The sequence below is a fragment of the Triticum aestivum genome, chromosome 5D (assembly GCF_018294505.1).
Source record: "Triticum aestivum cultivar Chinese Spring chromosome 5D, IWGSC CS RefSeq v2.1, whole genome shotgun sequence".
NCBI lineage: Eukaryota > Viridiplantae > Streptophyta > Magnoliopsida > Poales > Poaceae > Triticum > Triticum aestivum.
This window is the reverse complement of record NC_057808.1, coordinates 562045461-562060190: the sequence shown is the minus strand read 5'-3', so window position 1 is coordinate 562060190 and position 14730 is coordinate 562045461. Positions and strand designations below refer to the sequence as shown.

Genomic DNA, 14730 nt, shown 5'->3' with positions numbered 1-14730 from the left:
TCTCCGCCGCGTCGGCCACTCGACGCCGGGCTGAGGCCACCGAGATCCGCCGCCAGGCCGAAGAAGTGGTCCCCCGCGACCACCGCTCCAGGTGTGGGCAAGATGAATCACGCCGCCGCCGGCACCACGCGGACTTTGCCCGGCGGCGCCCGCCGGCGGCGGTGGCGGGGAGGGGGAGAGGGAGGGAGGCTGGGGTCGGTGGCGGGATTAGGGCACCCGAGTCGCCCGCGGGGGCGATGTGGGGCAGGGGAGGGGGGTTGTTTGGGTGTTATGTATCTTTATTATTGAGATCAAGTTGAGAGAGCACGTAGCTCCCGAAATGGACGTGCAGGACTTGAGATGGCCTTTCTTGAACTAGTCTTATTTAATAACAGCGGTAGTGGCTCATTTTTTTAGGGAGCTAGCGGAGCTTTAGCGTATCTGGTAGTGTTTGCACTCGAATCAACTTGGCAAAATATCATATGGAAATCAACGTTCGGTGGAAACCGATGAAAACCACGTAAAAATAATGTTTTGAAGTTTCAGAAAAAACAAAAAAATATGGGATGTTAATAGACTGATGTTCTATTGCCTTGCAAAATTTAAAGTTCAAACACGTTACGAGATATGAGCTATGAAAAAAACAAAATCAGCATTGAATAGGCCAAACAATAATGTCATTATTCATTACTAAATCTGTGTTTTCATAGCTCGCATCCCGTGTTTTAACTTGAAATTTGACACGACAATAGAACATCATACTCTTAACATCCCCTTTTTTCAGAATTTATTAAATCTTTCAAACATGGTTTTCATGAAGTTTTCTTTGAATGTTGCTTTCCGTGTGATATTCTCCCAAGCAACTTAGGCTAGGTAAATCAATGGTCAATGCAGCACGTACATACATACTCAATTAGGGCAGGGAGTCAATGGGCATATTATATACTGCTCAATTAAGGCATCCCAACACAGACCTCCAAACCGCTTGTATCCGTCCGGAAGCAGTTGTTCGACCCTTGCAAGACATTCAATGACGATCTCCATCGATCCGCAGAGTGGTGTGGACCGCAATTTTCCGCAATCCGAAACCGAACGAGAGGGGCTTTAAGGAAGTTCGGACATGCGCCATGTAGTATTCCGACATCCCCGGGCTACCCAAAACTAACGCGAAGCACGTGATTTGTAGCTGGCCGCACTGTTTCAGCGGTAAATTCTCCCACTCTCTTCTTCCATCCCGCCGCTCTCCACCCAATTCCTGCACTTTTTTGCCATCGCCGACGTGGAGGTGGCGAACGTGGTGGAGGGCGGAGCCTGAGCCGCGGGGCCCCGCTCTCGCCGCAGACCACGCAGACACCGGCATGGCTGGAGCATTACAAGGCTCCGTACCACTACGCTTCCAAGCAGCTCGGTAGGTTGTCCCCGACATCCGCCGCCGGGCAAGTGCCCTTCATTGTGGACGTCAACGCGGCGCCACCGCTTTTTCGGATTGTTCGCCCCCGCAGCTAGTCTGGGCACGGACGCCGGGCATGGAACAGTTGGGTGCCTACACATTGTTCACTGGTATGCCTAAAGCACTCGAGTCGGCGTACGACCACGCGGACAGGGGATGTTTGACATCATCCACGACGGAGGCGGAGGACAAGGTTTCTACGAGGATGGGCAGGTGGATGACTCGGAGCCCACCCAGGCTGGTTCGTACACCCAGTCGGGCTCGTAGCAGGGCTACACCTAGTCCGGCACGTACACCCGGTTGGGCACGCAACCGGCTACACCCAGTCTAGCGCGTACACCTAGCCTGGCACGGACACACAGCAACGGGAATGGGCCGCCGGACAGTAGGAGCAGGAGGAGGACAGAGACGACAATGATCCGGATGAATTTGCTGCCGGTCCAAAAAGAGGGGTAGGGGAGAAAGCTTCAACATGCGGGAGGACGAATTGTTGTGTGATGCATGGTTGGCCACTAGCCTTGATCTGATCCATGGCACGGAGCAAAAGGGTGCAACATTTTGGGCCAACATTCACTCTTGGTTCCATGAATACAAGCATTTCCATCCCTACCCCGACGCGCTCATCCGCAACCGTGGTGCAAGTCTCTCAACCATCAATGGTACATCATCTAAGAGGCCGTTTAGAATTATTGCGACCACTTGAGGCAACTCATCGCACGGTTGCCAAGTGGTGCGCAAATCACCAAGCAAGTAAGTTCATCATTTGGCCGGATATGCATTGTGTTGTAGATCACTTGGACGGACATGTAGATCACTTGGCCGAATATGCATTATTTTGTAGATCACTTGTCTGGGTATGCATTGTTTAATGGATCAGTTGGCCGGATATGCTTTGTTCTGTAGATCATTTGGCCAGATATGCACTGTTTTGTAGATCATTTGTCCGGATATGCATTGTTTGTAGATTGTTTGGCCGGATATGCATTATTGACAATGTTTTTTTTGTAGCCTTCCCATGCGTGTAGTGTATTTTTGAAGTTGGGGAAGAAAAACTTCACCGTCATGCATTGTTCGTTGAAGTTGAGTGAAGAACCCAAGTGAAATCTATACATTGCCAAGATGGCACCAAGGAAGAAACCGGTGATCCAACCGACCCAACAAAAGAACCGCCCAAGAAGGTTAGAAGATGGTTTCATGGAAAGAAGTGGGAGGAATATAGGGTGAATCAAGAGGGGCAAAGGCCAAGATGGCGGGGAGGTTTAAGGACATCTTGTCGAAGAAGGGGCATACGTCAAGCGCTCTGACGTCAAGGAGGAAAAAAAGCAGATAGGTTTAACATGTTGATGGTGGCGGCTGACAAGAAGCTCAAATTCGAAGAGAAGAAGGCCATGCTCGAAGAGAGAAAGGTTGAGATTGCGGCCGCTTCGGAGGACACGAAGATGTTGGCCTTGAAGATGGAGGATTTATATGACGACACAATGATGATCGTGCAAGCCGTCCGTTTCAAGATATTGAGCGGCAAAAGGAAGAGCTAAATGGGCCGAAGAAGAAGGCGGCAGACAAGGAGGTGGCCGAGACGGCGGAGAAGGAGACAGTGGGGGCTACGCAGATTGAGCATGGAGGCTCGCATTGCATGTTTGGCAGGGGAGAAAATCCAATTTTCTGCACGGACTGCCGGACTGATATTGTTTTGTGATCAGAGATGTAAAAACTATACATACCTACCCCTTTTGGGTTATGATCGGGGGCTGATGTTATCCTGCACTGGTGCGATCGGGTGTGCGCTATGTGGTCGGATGGATTTGCATTTCAAATTAATCTTACTGACGGACTTTTAGGAGAATAGCGTACGATGGCTGGCTTGTCCTTTGTCCACGGATGGATGCGGTGTCCAATGTAAAGATCGGCGTTGGAGATGCCCGCCCTTAGTACTACCTGTTGATAGACTTTGGTACTCCATATTTATGCGTTCGATTGTCAGGTCCAGGCATGCCTGCCTGAATGCGTCGCCGTCACGTTTATTTGCATCCTCGGTCACATTCAGGTCAACACATGCGTACGTATGTGTATGTTTGCGACAGGCTGCTCAGCCAATCGCGGGCCAACACGTTGGTAGGCTCATGGTGACCGTATGTACGTGGTAGCATGTAGAGTCGGTGGTCTGCATCACCGGCCAATACGTACTTGATTCGTCAACGTGAAGTACATACGGTCCTTGTATCCGGATGAGAATCCGTATTGAGTTATGCACAAAGAAAGTAATGAAGACGGAGTGAACTGACATCTTCTTCCTCCACGGCCACATAACAGGAGACCGCAGATCGACAGCAGCGGCAGCAACGACTCGCTGGGAGTGCATGTGCCCGGCTGGCAACTCGGCAAACCTAAGGCCTGTTGGGAGTTCCACCAGCTCCATGAAATTTCAGGAGCTGTGGAGCCAGAAAATAGCTGCTCGGCAGTTTACAACTGCAACTTTACCAACTCCGGGAGTGAAGTTGTGAAGCGAAGGTGCTCCAAACAAAGCCCTAGTTAGCTATCTCGTATCTGATCACTACGCATAGATTCGATCTTAGATATGATTTACTATTTATTGACGTGTTTTTATGTGAACGTGCTTGTACTGAATGTGTGTAACCTATGAATGCAAAATTCAGACGAGTGCTCATTCTGTTTGTATCCTCTTCATGCTTCATTTTGAAGCAGCAAAATCAATCATTATCGAGAAAAAATAACTATCTCAGGCCCAGGTCCAGTCAACACCCACTAGAAAGATGGAGAGAGATGGTATTGCGACGTGGTCTCTTCTGCAGCAACGGGCGTAGCAAAGCCGCTCACTGCAACTGCACCGCTGCTTTATGGTGAATGGGACTTTCCCCACGCTACGCAGATGATAGATACATGTGAAAGTTGACTAGTCCACATAAAGACCAATTACAAACCGAGGAAAGAGACATGTTTGCTTTGCTCGTGAAAGTCGAGTCTAGACTGCACAGCACCCCTTCCGTCCGTCACCACAGCACAGCACAACCTACAAGGATAGAATATGCTGCTGCTACCACGTAGGATGACATCATTTTACTTGCGTCGCTCGCCCGCCAAGCTGTTGTATGTTGATGCAATATATGCGGATCAACACACAAGATACACAAATTTAAGCGCATCCCCTCGTCAAGAGAGGAGCTCCTTCCTAACTCCATAATTTATACACATCAAAAACAAAACCCCATAATTTGTAACAACTGGAACTAACAAACTTGATGATTTAAAGCACAAAAGCAAAACAGATAAAAGAAAGCTCACAAAATTCACAAGAAACATATTTCACATAACAAGAGTAACAAGCCCTAGGGAGGATTATAAGGTTTCCTACCAGCTCAGCCCAGACCAAATTCAGTCACTTGATACATCATCATCATCATAATACAGTCATCAAATCTATAGACTAAACTAACAATTAAGGATCAACATCCATACTATATCATGCTCAGCACACGCACAAAATGTTTCACCGAGCACTAAACACATCCATCTAACCAACCAAACAGCCCGCAAGGCTCACCCGAGCACCTCTTGCGGCAAAATTCTCCCCTATCATCAACTAGCACCACAAATCTTGGAATCGCCGAACCGGAAATAAAATTACAGCCTCCTTTCACCACCACCACCACCACCCTGGAAGAAAACTCAGGCTCCGGGACATGGAGGCCTCTGGAGGCCTAATCGACCATCAAACTGGATTAGCAATGCAGTGCACAATCACAGAGCACTATGAGTCTACCATCTCATCTTGCAATTCGCTTGGGGCAATCAGCCCTGGGATGGCAAGCATCCGTTGCCTTTCCTTTTCTCTTTGTACCGCAGCCTCTTCCGCATACAGATCCTTGTTATCCTAAATAAGCCAGCCACAGTTAAACCATCAGAAGAGGAGCTTGCACAAAGTAACTTGTTACCAAAGCATTATACGGTTTCCAGATAGCTCCATTATGGGGTTATCATCAATCTTATGAGGGCATAACAAAATTTACCTGGGCTGAGAACTCCTTTGATTGCACCAGGAAGTCCCTGATATGGTTTTTGAAGCTTGGGAGGTCATGTCTCGAACCAAGGAGCCCATCAACAAACTTGGTCACCTGCGCAAGAAAATTTTGCCAGGTTCATAATGGCACCAAGTCAATGACAGGATAGCTGTATATTAGGATCATCATACCTCAGCTGCCGTCATGTTAGGAAATGATGCTCCAAGAAGTTTGATTGTGTAGTCCCGTACAAACATGGCATTAGATGGATATGATACCGTGGATGCATCCCATAGAGGTTCAGTTAGACCATCAACCTACATATTATCAAACCTAATCAAACAGATGCACACATACAAACACTAGATGTCATGATATTAATCATGCACAGGAAACATACCACACAAAACAAGTGTTGTAGCACCAAAACATGAAGTTTGAAGCCAGGCTTATGAAATGAATCTGTGAGAACTGCAAAAATCTCCTGCTCTATAGTCAAAAAATATGTTTTGTAGAACTGATTCGTGAATTCTGAAGCCTGCAATGCAGCCGTATCAAAGAGTTAGCTTCCAAAGAATTACATACAGCAAAGAAAGGATGGACCAGATGTTCTTGCCTGAAAATTCTTCAGAATTTCCAACAAAAGACTAAGACCAGTCTCGGCAATGTTTCTCTCTGTATGTCTAAATGCCCAGTTAATCGAATCAATCACAAGCTTCAATTGCTGAAACAAACAGTCCGATAATCAAATTAAAGAGAAGGAATTTGGGTTGCTGTATTAATAGATACCATCACAGGGCTAATAGTAGTAATTAAAAAAAGTTGTCACGAACCTGGCTGGAAAGCTGAATTAAAGCTTTGAAGCAATGGGTGCCGATAGCACGAAGTAGAGAGAAAAACTTGAGGCGGTGCTCAGGATAATCTTCGAAGTTTTTAGTAATCATCTGGCCAGACCGAACAATCAGTGAAATCTCGACGTGTAACTGAGTATGAACAGTAAAAACAAGGTTGTAATTCCTACCTCAAGGGTACACTGGAAAACAGCCTCGAATATACGAGGCACATCATCAAGCATTTCAGCTTTGTACCTTCAGTATAAATGCAAAGATTAGAAATGATGGACAATAACAGCGCAGTATCAAATAACTGAATATGAAACCTAATGACTGACAGAAGAATCTTCATACAAGCTACAACTCACTAAGTAGAGAACATTTTAGTTGCCAGCTAGAGAAAAAATGGGTATCAAATTCAAGGCAATACTTGTTTATAATTGTTGCAAACAGGGACAGGACTTCAGATTCCCTTGCATCAGGCACATTTCTAGCATAATCACCAAGAATAGGATCCATCATTGGAGGAACAAACTGCTTCCCAAGGTGCGGTAGGTCTTCAGCTTTGTCCACAAATGTCTCAATCAATTTCAATGTTTCCCTCTTGATAGATCTGTTTGAAGTATTATATTATTATTCAGCAAGACAGATAAATGAAAAGAGAAGGATAGATATCAATGATTAATTACCTCAAGAGTTTTACAAATGACGACTTTGAGGCATAAGGCCCCCCTTCAGCAATAGTGCTTGATACAAGCTCGCTGTACATTCTGATACAAATAAGAGTTCCACAAAGGATGCATTAGATTGTGACACATTGCTCGTAACTTTGCACAACCTCAAACTATGACAACAAAATGGGGAGGCACAATGAGGAGCATTTTGGACTAGTATACAAGCAAATTTCGACTAGGGCTGAACCAGCACAATGTTTTGACAAGATTGGCTTGCCCCAGCTTAAAATTATCATGTACTCCATACTAGGCTGCCCAAGTTTACAGGACCAGGTGACACCAGGAAGGACCAGTCCAACGGAAGAGGTTATTTTTACTTCTCCAAGCCTAGCTCAAAACTTCGGAAGATGCTAACCAGCACCCTATAATACTATAAACATCATGTGGGATGCTAAAGAAAATACCTGTAAACTGTCAGCATGTCGAGGAAGATCAGTGAAATTTGTGGGAAAAAGTGTGGTCCAAGCGAAGTCGCAACACTTGTGTTTGTCTGCAATTGCAGATAGCAACATCATGTTAGTACCAAGAGAGCAATCACAAATAACATTACGTCCATACCACCCAGGGGGCAATTGCAAACATCATTCTCACCTTTAGCAACAAACTACTATTAGCAAATTTGTGAGGGTGTCACTAAGAACAGCATATACCATACTAATGCTAATTCATAGTCTCCATACAGGCTGGTTGGTAAAAATGTCAACTAAAAGCACTATAATTTTCTACGATAAAAACACTCTAGCAAGCCTGTGAGTTCAGGTATCAAGTGTGTTTATGGTGCATTTGGCAAGTCCAGATAACTATTCTGTGCACAAACCAAGTGTTCGGGAGACTGATCTTTTGGAGGAATGACATGCAACTGAGTTTGGTCGTCTAACAAATATCATTTCTTGAAGTATACCAACCACAATCTTATAGTGAATTTATAAACTAAGTAAAGAACTTCAAAGCAATAAACAGCCAACATCATTGTAGTTTACACTTGTAAAGCCACAATGATCAAATACAGCCTCGACTATTACCTGCAAGATGTTAAGAACAGATCTGATAACATCTTGGTTCTTCAGGATATCAATGCTTTGGCCTGCCTGTCCAATTATTTCTGCCCATTTCTGTCAAATCAAATCAGAAGATAACATTGTAAATACTATCCTTGAAAGAAAGCATGAAGAATGCAAAAGTTCATGGTAGAACCAAACCTGATTAGGAAGGCTCATCAATCTCTTCAGGTATTCATCCCTCTTAGTATTATCAGATTCAGCTTGAATCATGTGACCAACCTGAACAGTGAGCACAAAGGCACAAATAATATCAGATTCGACTTGAATCATGTGCTAGCCTGAACATTGAGCACAAAAGGGACAAATGGTAGTACAAGTGATAGCCTATCCTGGCTCAATTTGTTCAACATACCGATTCATAAAACGTATGAATCTGATGCGGCTCAAGATCAAGAATTGTCGTAGCAAGGTTGGTGAGCAGTTCAGAAACAAATGGTTCGTTCTCGCCCACCTGGGAAATAGCAGGAAATACAAAACAAATGGGCACGTAACTGGTGAGTATGGTATAGTATAAATGTGATGATGTGTGTCTAAATTGAGTTACCCACATGCGTTTAAGTAATACATAACTAGAAATAAATCAAAAGTCTATCAATTCACATACAGAATTGAAGACAAAAGCAATGTGATTAATAAATCTACCTGTTGTGTCACAAACTTGCGCTTGCATTTCTGAACAATTTTCAGGAATGTATCACACGCCATATCCTGCAACAAGCAGTGTGTTACATACATTACATACAGTAGGATAGGAAATGTAGCAGTTGAAGAGGTACTTAAAACTTTCTGCAAATGCAGAGGGAAGCACAACTATGCACAGCAACAAAAACAGAAGCAGCGGACTGTAGGCGACCACAAATACTAATAATATACTCCCTACAAGCCATATTACTTGTCGCAGCTTTAGTACAGCATTAGTATGGAGTACTAAATTTGTACTAAAGCTGCAACAATATGGATCGAAGGGAGTATGTGATGCACACTACAAGAATTTTCCTGTTCCAACTGAAGAAACTACATGTAAGTGCGTCACTGACCTGAACTCCAGGATGCATCTCATGCATGAACTCAAATAATTTGTTGACTACTGTCTTCAGAAACTTCCAATGAGCCCTGAGAAATCTTGGGTACTGTCCGACCACATACCTATTAATTCAAACATTGGATCAGCAAAGATATTCTTTTGATAATTGATAATTCCAAACATGAGAGAATTGAAGCAAACACGCACATGATGTTACTCGCAATAACAGCTTTGTTGTCTTTCCCCTTCGTGATTTCACAGAGATTTAGCAAATCACGAATAACCATCACCAAGAATCTGTTCTCCTGCAATGTGAAGTGAAGTTAGTAAAGCGCCAAGTCCTCCACAAGCATTTATCCAAACCAAATAAATGAGGATAATGACAGTGAACAAACCTGTTCCTCCACCATAGAACCAGATATTGATCCAATAGCCCAGCATAGAGTATTGAGGTTATTCCAACTCCAGTCTTCTCCATTCAATTGCTTAGTCAATTTCTTCAACATCTGGAATAACAAAAGTGTCAAGAGTTGTGGCTTAAATTCAAAAGGGCAGTAAATAGAAAACATAAGCAGGGCAACAAATGTATAAACAAAATAGATATTTGCTCCCTAGATACACAGACTGAACAGTCTCAAATGAATAATCGTGTTCATTGTCATTAATTGTATTAGTGTTTTAGCTCGATCTGATGTCATTTCAACATAAAGACAAAGGAGTGCAATTGTACCACATATACTGCAGACCAGCTCACAGTAGTGTATACTATGTGTTGCATAATTTCTGAAACTATAATGAAATAATGCGGAAAACTTGAATAGCATACCTGTTGCTCTGTATCCTCATGATCAAGATGGGACAAGTAGATCAGTGTTTCCCTCATGATCTAGTATTAGAATTAAAAAAGAAGTGTCACATCAGTTTTATGATAGACCTCATAAAGCACCACAGCAGCTTCACAATTTGTTACCAACCTTATATTGGACAAGGACATCATTATCCTTCATTGTTTCCCGTACAATATTGCCATTTTCATCTTCCACAATCAATACCTCTTCAGGCTTTGCCATCCGACAAATCATCAACATTCGTAACTTTGATAGTGGACTTGCATAAAGCTGCCTCCTTTGGTGAACAGCTGTACCAGTACCATCAACTCCAGGAATCATCTGGGCCTACAAGTTAAACATTGGTGTGACCAGAAGGATTTATAACTTGATTACGGAAAGAGTTCACAAAGCAAGAAACAGACATAGAACAAAATGCAGCACGTGGATGGAAATATATCACAAGAACATAAGAAAATATCACCTCTGTTCCGAATTATAAACATTTTGGATATTTTAATATGGGGTACATATGGACTAAGATGAGCAAATGAACACACTAAAACACGTCTATATATATATATATATATATATATATATATATACGATTTAGAAAGAAGTTAGAAGATCTTATAATTCAAAACGGAGGAAGTAGCATACATGATAGTTTTTTGACAAAATGCTTAAACTGAAAGATGGATATATCTAAATCATTAGAAAATCACATGGACAGCTTTCCTAACAGAAACAAATTAAAAGCACCTGAAGCCCAATCATGCTTACAGCTGGTATTGCAGGCTCCATTTGATTGTGTGCTTCAAAAAGCTCCAAGACAAATACATTCCAGTAATCCAAACACACCTGTAAATAACCATCATGAGAATTACACCATGTTAATGTATATGCATGCTAAATTAAGTCTAATTTATTACCTTGAAAACTTCAGTGTCATCAACATATGATATTCCAATGAGGTACTCGAGACCAACAAGTAATGCAGCTCTATTTTCTGCAGATGCCTCCAGTATGCGTATATGATTCTGCATGCACCAGAAAGAAAGAGATTACCACAAAACAATGGATCACACCAAAGAACAGATTTCCTTCTTTTGTATCATTATTACTTATATTACCAACTAGCATATCACTGTTTGTAGATCATGAAGTTTGAACGTGCAAAACAATGACAAATATTGTTATAAAAATCCATTTTGTGTTACAGCTGGGAACGTGGTGATAACAGAATTAGGATCCTTACATCATCTAAGAATATTTTATGAAAAAAAAAAATCTCTCATCTACATGTCAAAGTTCATCTATACCAATTAATAGGGTACATCCATAATGTGATGGATCTGACCTTGAAGAAGGCAGTGAAGAAGAGTGCCAGATTTTGTATGAATGCTTGTTCTTCATTGGAACCATTAGCATACGCATTGGGAATTGTTCCAGGAGGAAGAATAGCCTAAACATTGGAGAGAGAAATCCATTAATAAGTGTTCAAACGAAAAGCTTTAGAAAGAATAAAAACATAGCTTTTTCCCTGAAATACATCATTCACCTGCAGCTGCAACATGAAAAATGTGTACATCTTCACATACTGCACGTTATAAAAATCACCGAACTGAAGAGCAGCAACCTGCAAAGAAGTCAAAACAATGTTGTGTCAATCTCAGGGTCTCTTTTCTGCCACTATTATGTGACGCAACACAGTGCAGCCTAATAATCAAACTAAAAGACAGAATGTCATTGCATTAATCCAACAGAATAGTTGGAAACAACACGAAACTATAAATAGCTAACAATATGTTTTCTTTACCTCTGTCAGACACTGAAGTGTAAGGTTCCGATAGGCAGCCATAGGAAAGAACTTCAGCAGCGTCTCCAGCTAATAACCATCAAGGGAAAAATTGAGACGGATTTTCAAAGATAATGCTGAGATAAAAAATCTGGAGGAATGTAGAAAAAAGCAAAGTACCAATGGTGACTCAAAGATGAATCCAACAGGAATCCATGATAAGAAAGCATGAAGCGTAGCCAATGTAGCACGGATCAGCTCAGAACTTTGTGTTGCAGATAGGACATACAAACACAGCTCGTGGATGAGTCGAAATTCACTGTTTCACAAGAAGGAAAATTAGGACAGAAGAGCTAAAATAGTAGTCCAACTAAAGAGTAAAGAAGAGATAAAGAAGTAACGGAGTCTACTTCTACTCTATCAAATAAAAGCTGTTAGGCAGACACAAATGACAGATGGCCACAAACGAACCTGTTGAGTGAGGACTTGAGTTCTTTAATCTTCTGTTGTGTCATTTCACCTCTTGAAAAATCAAAAATTTCTTCACTTAAAAGCTGCAAATTATTTCATGGTTAATAATTGTTCTGATACATCAATTAAGCAGATGTGAATAGAAACACAGCTTGCCTTCAGTATAGCCATGCAGTTTTCACATATGGTTTCACTGCTCTTTGCTGCTGCAACAAGGTCAGGAATGAAGGATGTCCACCTGGCTGGCCACTCATGCTTCAGAACCTATTACGTTGGCCACAATTCAGAAAAAGTGGTTGTCAAATGCATTTATTCAGGTAACCGAAAAAAGTGAACGAGTTAAATGGATCAAGAAGTACTTACCTGCACCAATATAATGTTGAGCTTATTAACATAAAGCCTCTCTTGTCGAAAGGAAACCTCATTACTTGAGAGCTGGTAGAGTGCCAAAAGTGAACAGCGAAAAGAGTGCGTGAATCAGATTTATTTCATGAGAGAAATGACAAAGGTTTGCCATATCTAACAAAGAAGTTAATCCTTGCCTGAACAATCACATCAGATATGTAATTCTTTATGCCGTCACGTTGTTCAACCGGCAATGCGTTCCACCTGTACTTGATAACACTTTCAAGTACCTAAAATATATTTGTAAAATAATCAATACATGACAAGAACTAAACACAATAGCGTATGCAGCAAGCAGCTGCATGCACCTACATAATCATATTATATGGATCCAATAACCTCAACTGCACACAGCAAATGAAAGTCAAACAACAAAATATGGTGATCATTATAATATCTTGTGTTCCCTTAAATGTTCAAAATCATCACTACCCTAAAGGCTCAAAATTATCACTGCTCTAATAGCAAACACTACAACCATATATGTCAATTTTAAATATTTACAGTAGACTACCCGCCATGCACGAAAAGGACACCAACCAACATCACTCCATACAAGGTTTAGCACCAATAGCGTACATTTGTCAGTATTAACAACACGACAGATGGTTAATGTTCCTACTCATTTTGTCCATCTTGTGTGCAGATTTTGTACGGAAACAGAACAGTGCAGGGTAATGTGAACTGAAATGCAAGTAACTAAATCTCATACAAAGATGGCACCCAGAACGATTAGATATAATAGTAGTATACTTTGGCATGACAGGAGAAAAATAAACGCTACTAGCTACATAACTTGCTTATGGACCATCAACATTTATCCTTGCCCATTTCACCCCCTCTAAATCTGCTGTCATGGCGTCATCACCCATGTTTTTTTAGTTCAGTTTCAAGTCAAAATTAAAAATGATGGAAGAATTCCGCAAATATTCGAAGGACAACTATCCTGACCAGGTTTGAAATAAGCCCAAAAGAGGCAGAAGGAAAACAAGAGAAGACATAGTGTCTATCCCAGAAAACAACCTAAAGTATGTTTCTACGCTCGCAGACAAACCAGGTATCTTTTGGATCATTCTAACTTTAGTATCGTCCAAAATTACACATACGGCAACGGCGCTTGAGCTCACATGCCAAAGCAGAATCCTATTAGACATCCATCTTTTCTACGCCATGGGATTTTCATGAAGCATACTGCATGTTCAAATGTGTTGAACCCTGAAAGCCAAGCGACTAGGCATTTTAACCGCTTAAATCCGGTTACGAGTTCGACAAGGAAAAAATTAGCAGCGCCATTTCCTAATATAACCGGTGAACCACAATAGCAAGTGTAATTAATGGCCAGTGCTGGCAGTACTGAATGTAAAACATGCATGATGTAATCCAAGACCAGCTGCAGCCACGGCATCGATCAACCTTCATCCAGTTGTGAACTACCTTCTAAACTATTGAAATAAAAACATTCAGGAGCAGAAGCTTACTTGAAGGGCAAAGAACTTGGTGTTGAGGTTCTGGGAGTTCTGCAGGATGTGGACCACTTGCAGCCACATGTCAGGGTTGTTTTGCAGATCCCGCAGAATCAGATCAGCGGCACTCCTCTGAAACAAAGCAGCCCGTTTCAATCAGCAAAGGTAAAAGCAGGAACATAAACCACAGCGGTAGTAGCATAACCCCAGCGCTGCATCTACGCCTAGCATGCAATCGGTTTCCAGGTTGGAGAACTAGAAATAGTAGAAGATACAACAAACATGCAGCAGCAAGCATCGGCCCCCCTGCGGTGTATCCGGCCATTTCGGGCTGATGATCGCTGCTAATTCTACTCCACCCACCAAACCCTATCTCGCTACGAACCTTACCGCTGAAGTCCACCCCCGAACATCGGGCACATAGAGAACCCCCTGCGCTAGCGAGCGGAGTAACAACTACTAGTATCTATCAGATGGCCGGGAAGCCTGGGCGAACCAAACCCTAGGTCTCGGCTGGGAGGCGGGCGGCGCTCGGCCGACCGGAACAGACTAGCAAACGCATGGGCTGGGGGGAGGGGGAGCCGGCGGCGGGGCTGGACGCGGTTACCTCCTCCTTAGATCCGGTGCCGTAGAAGGCGGCGACGGTGGCGTCGAGCACGGGGACGTCTA

General features: G+C 42.7%; 1 protein-coding gene across 2 annotated transcripts; it reads right to left on the bottom strand.

Moving 5' to 3' along the window:
* Positions 1 to 4733: 4733 nt before the first annotated feature.
* On the bottom strand, positions 4734 to 14730 carry LOC123123921 (protein EXPORTIN 1A; the record flags this gene model as incomplete). Of its 2 annotated transcripts, none has more annotated exon segments than XM_044544575.1 (31): positions 4734 to 5318; positions 5455 to 5559; positions 5637 to 5762; positions 5846 to 5983; positions 6062 to 6169; positions 6279 to 6389; positions 6467 to 6533; positions 6709 to 6891; positions 6968 to 7048; positions 7417 to 7502; positions 8035 to 8124; positions 8212 to 8292; positions 8426 to 8524; positions 8716 to 8781; positions 9111 to 9219; positions 9305 to 9402; positions 9493 to 9603; positions 9924 to 9983; positions 10072 to 10272; positions 10687 to 10785; positions 10857 to 10964; positions 11285 to 11389; positions 11486 to 11563; positions 11744 to 11812; positions 11903 to 12041; positions 12194 to 12276; positions 12350 to 12457; positions 12557 to 12628; positions 12736 to 12828; positions 14077 to 14193; positions 14669 to 14730. In XM_044544575.1, coding segments are annotated over 31 exon segments (3176 nt in total), but the record flags the coding sequence as incomplete, so codon positions are not given.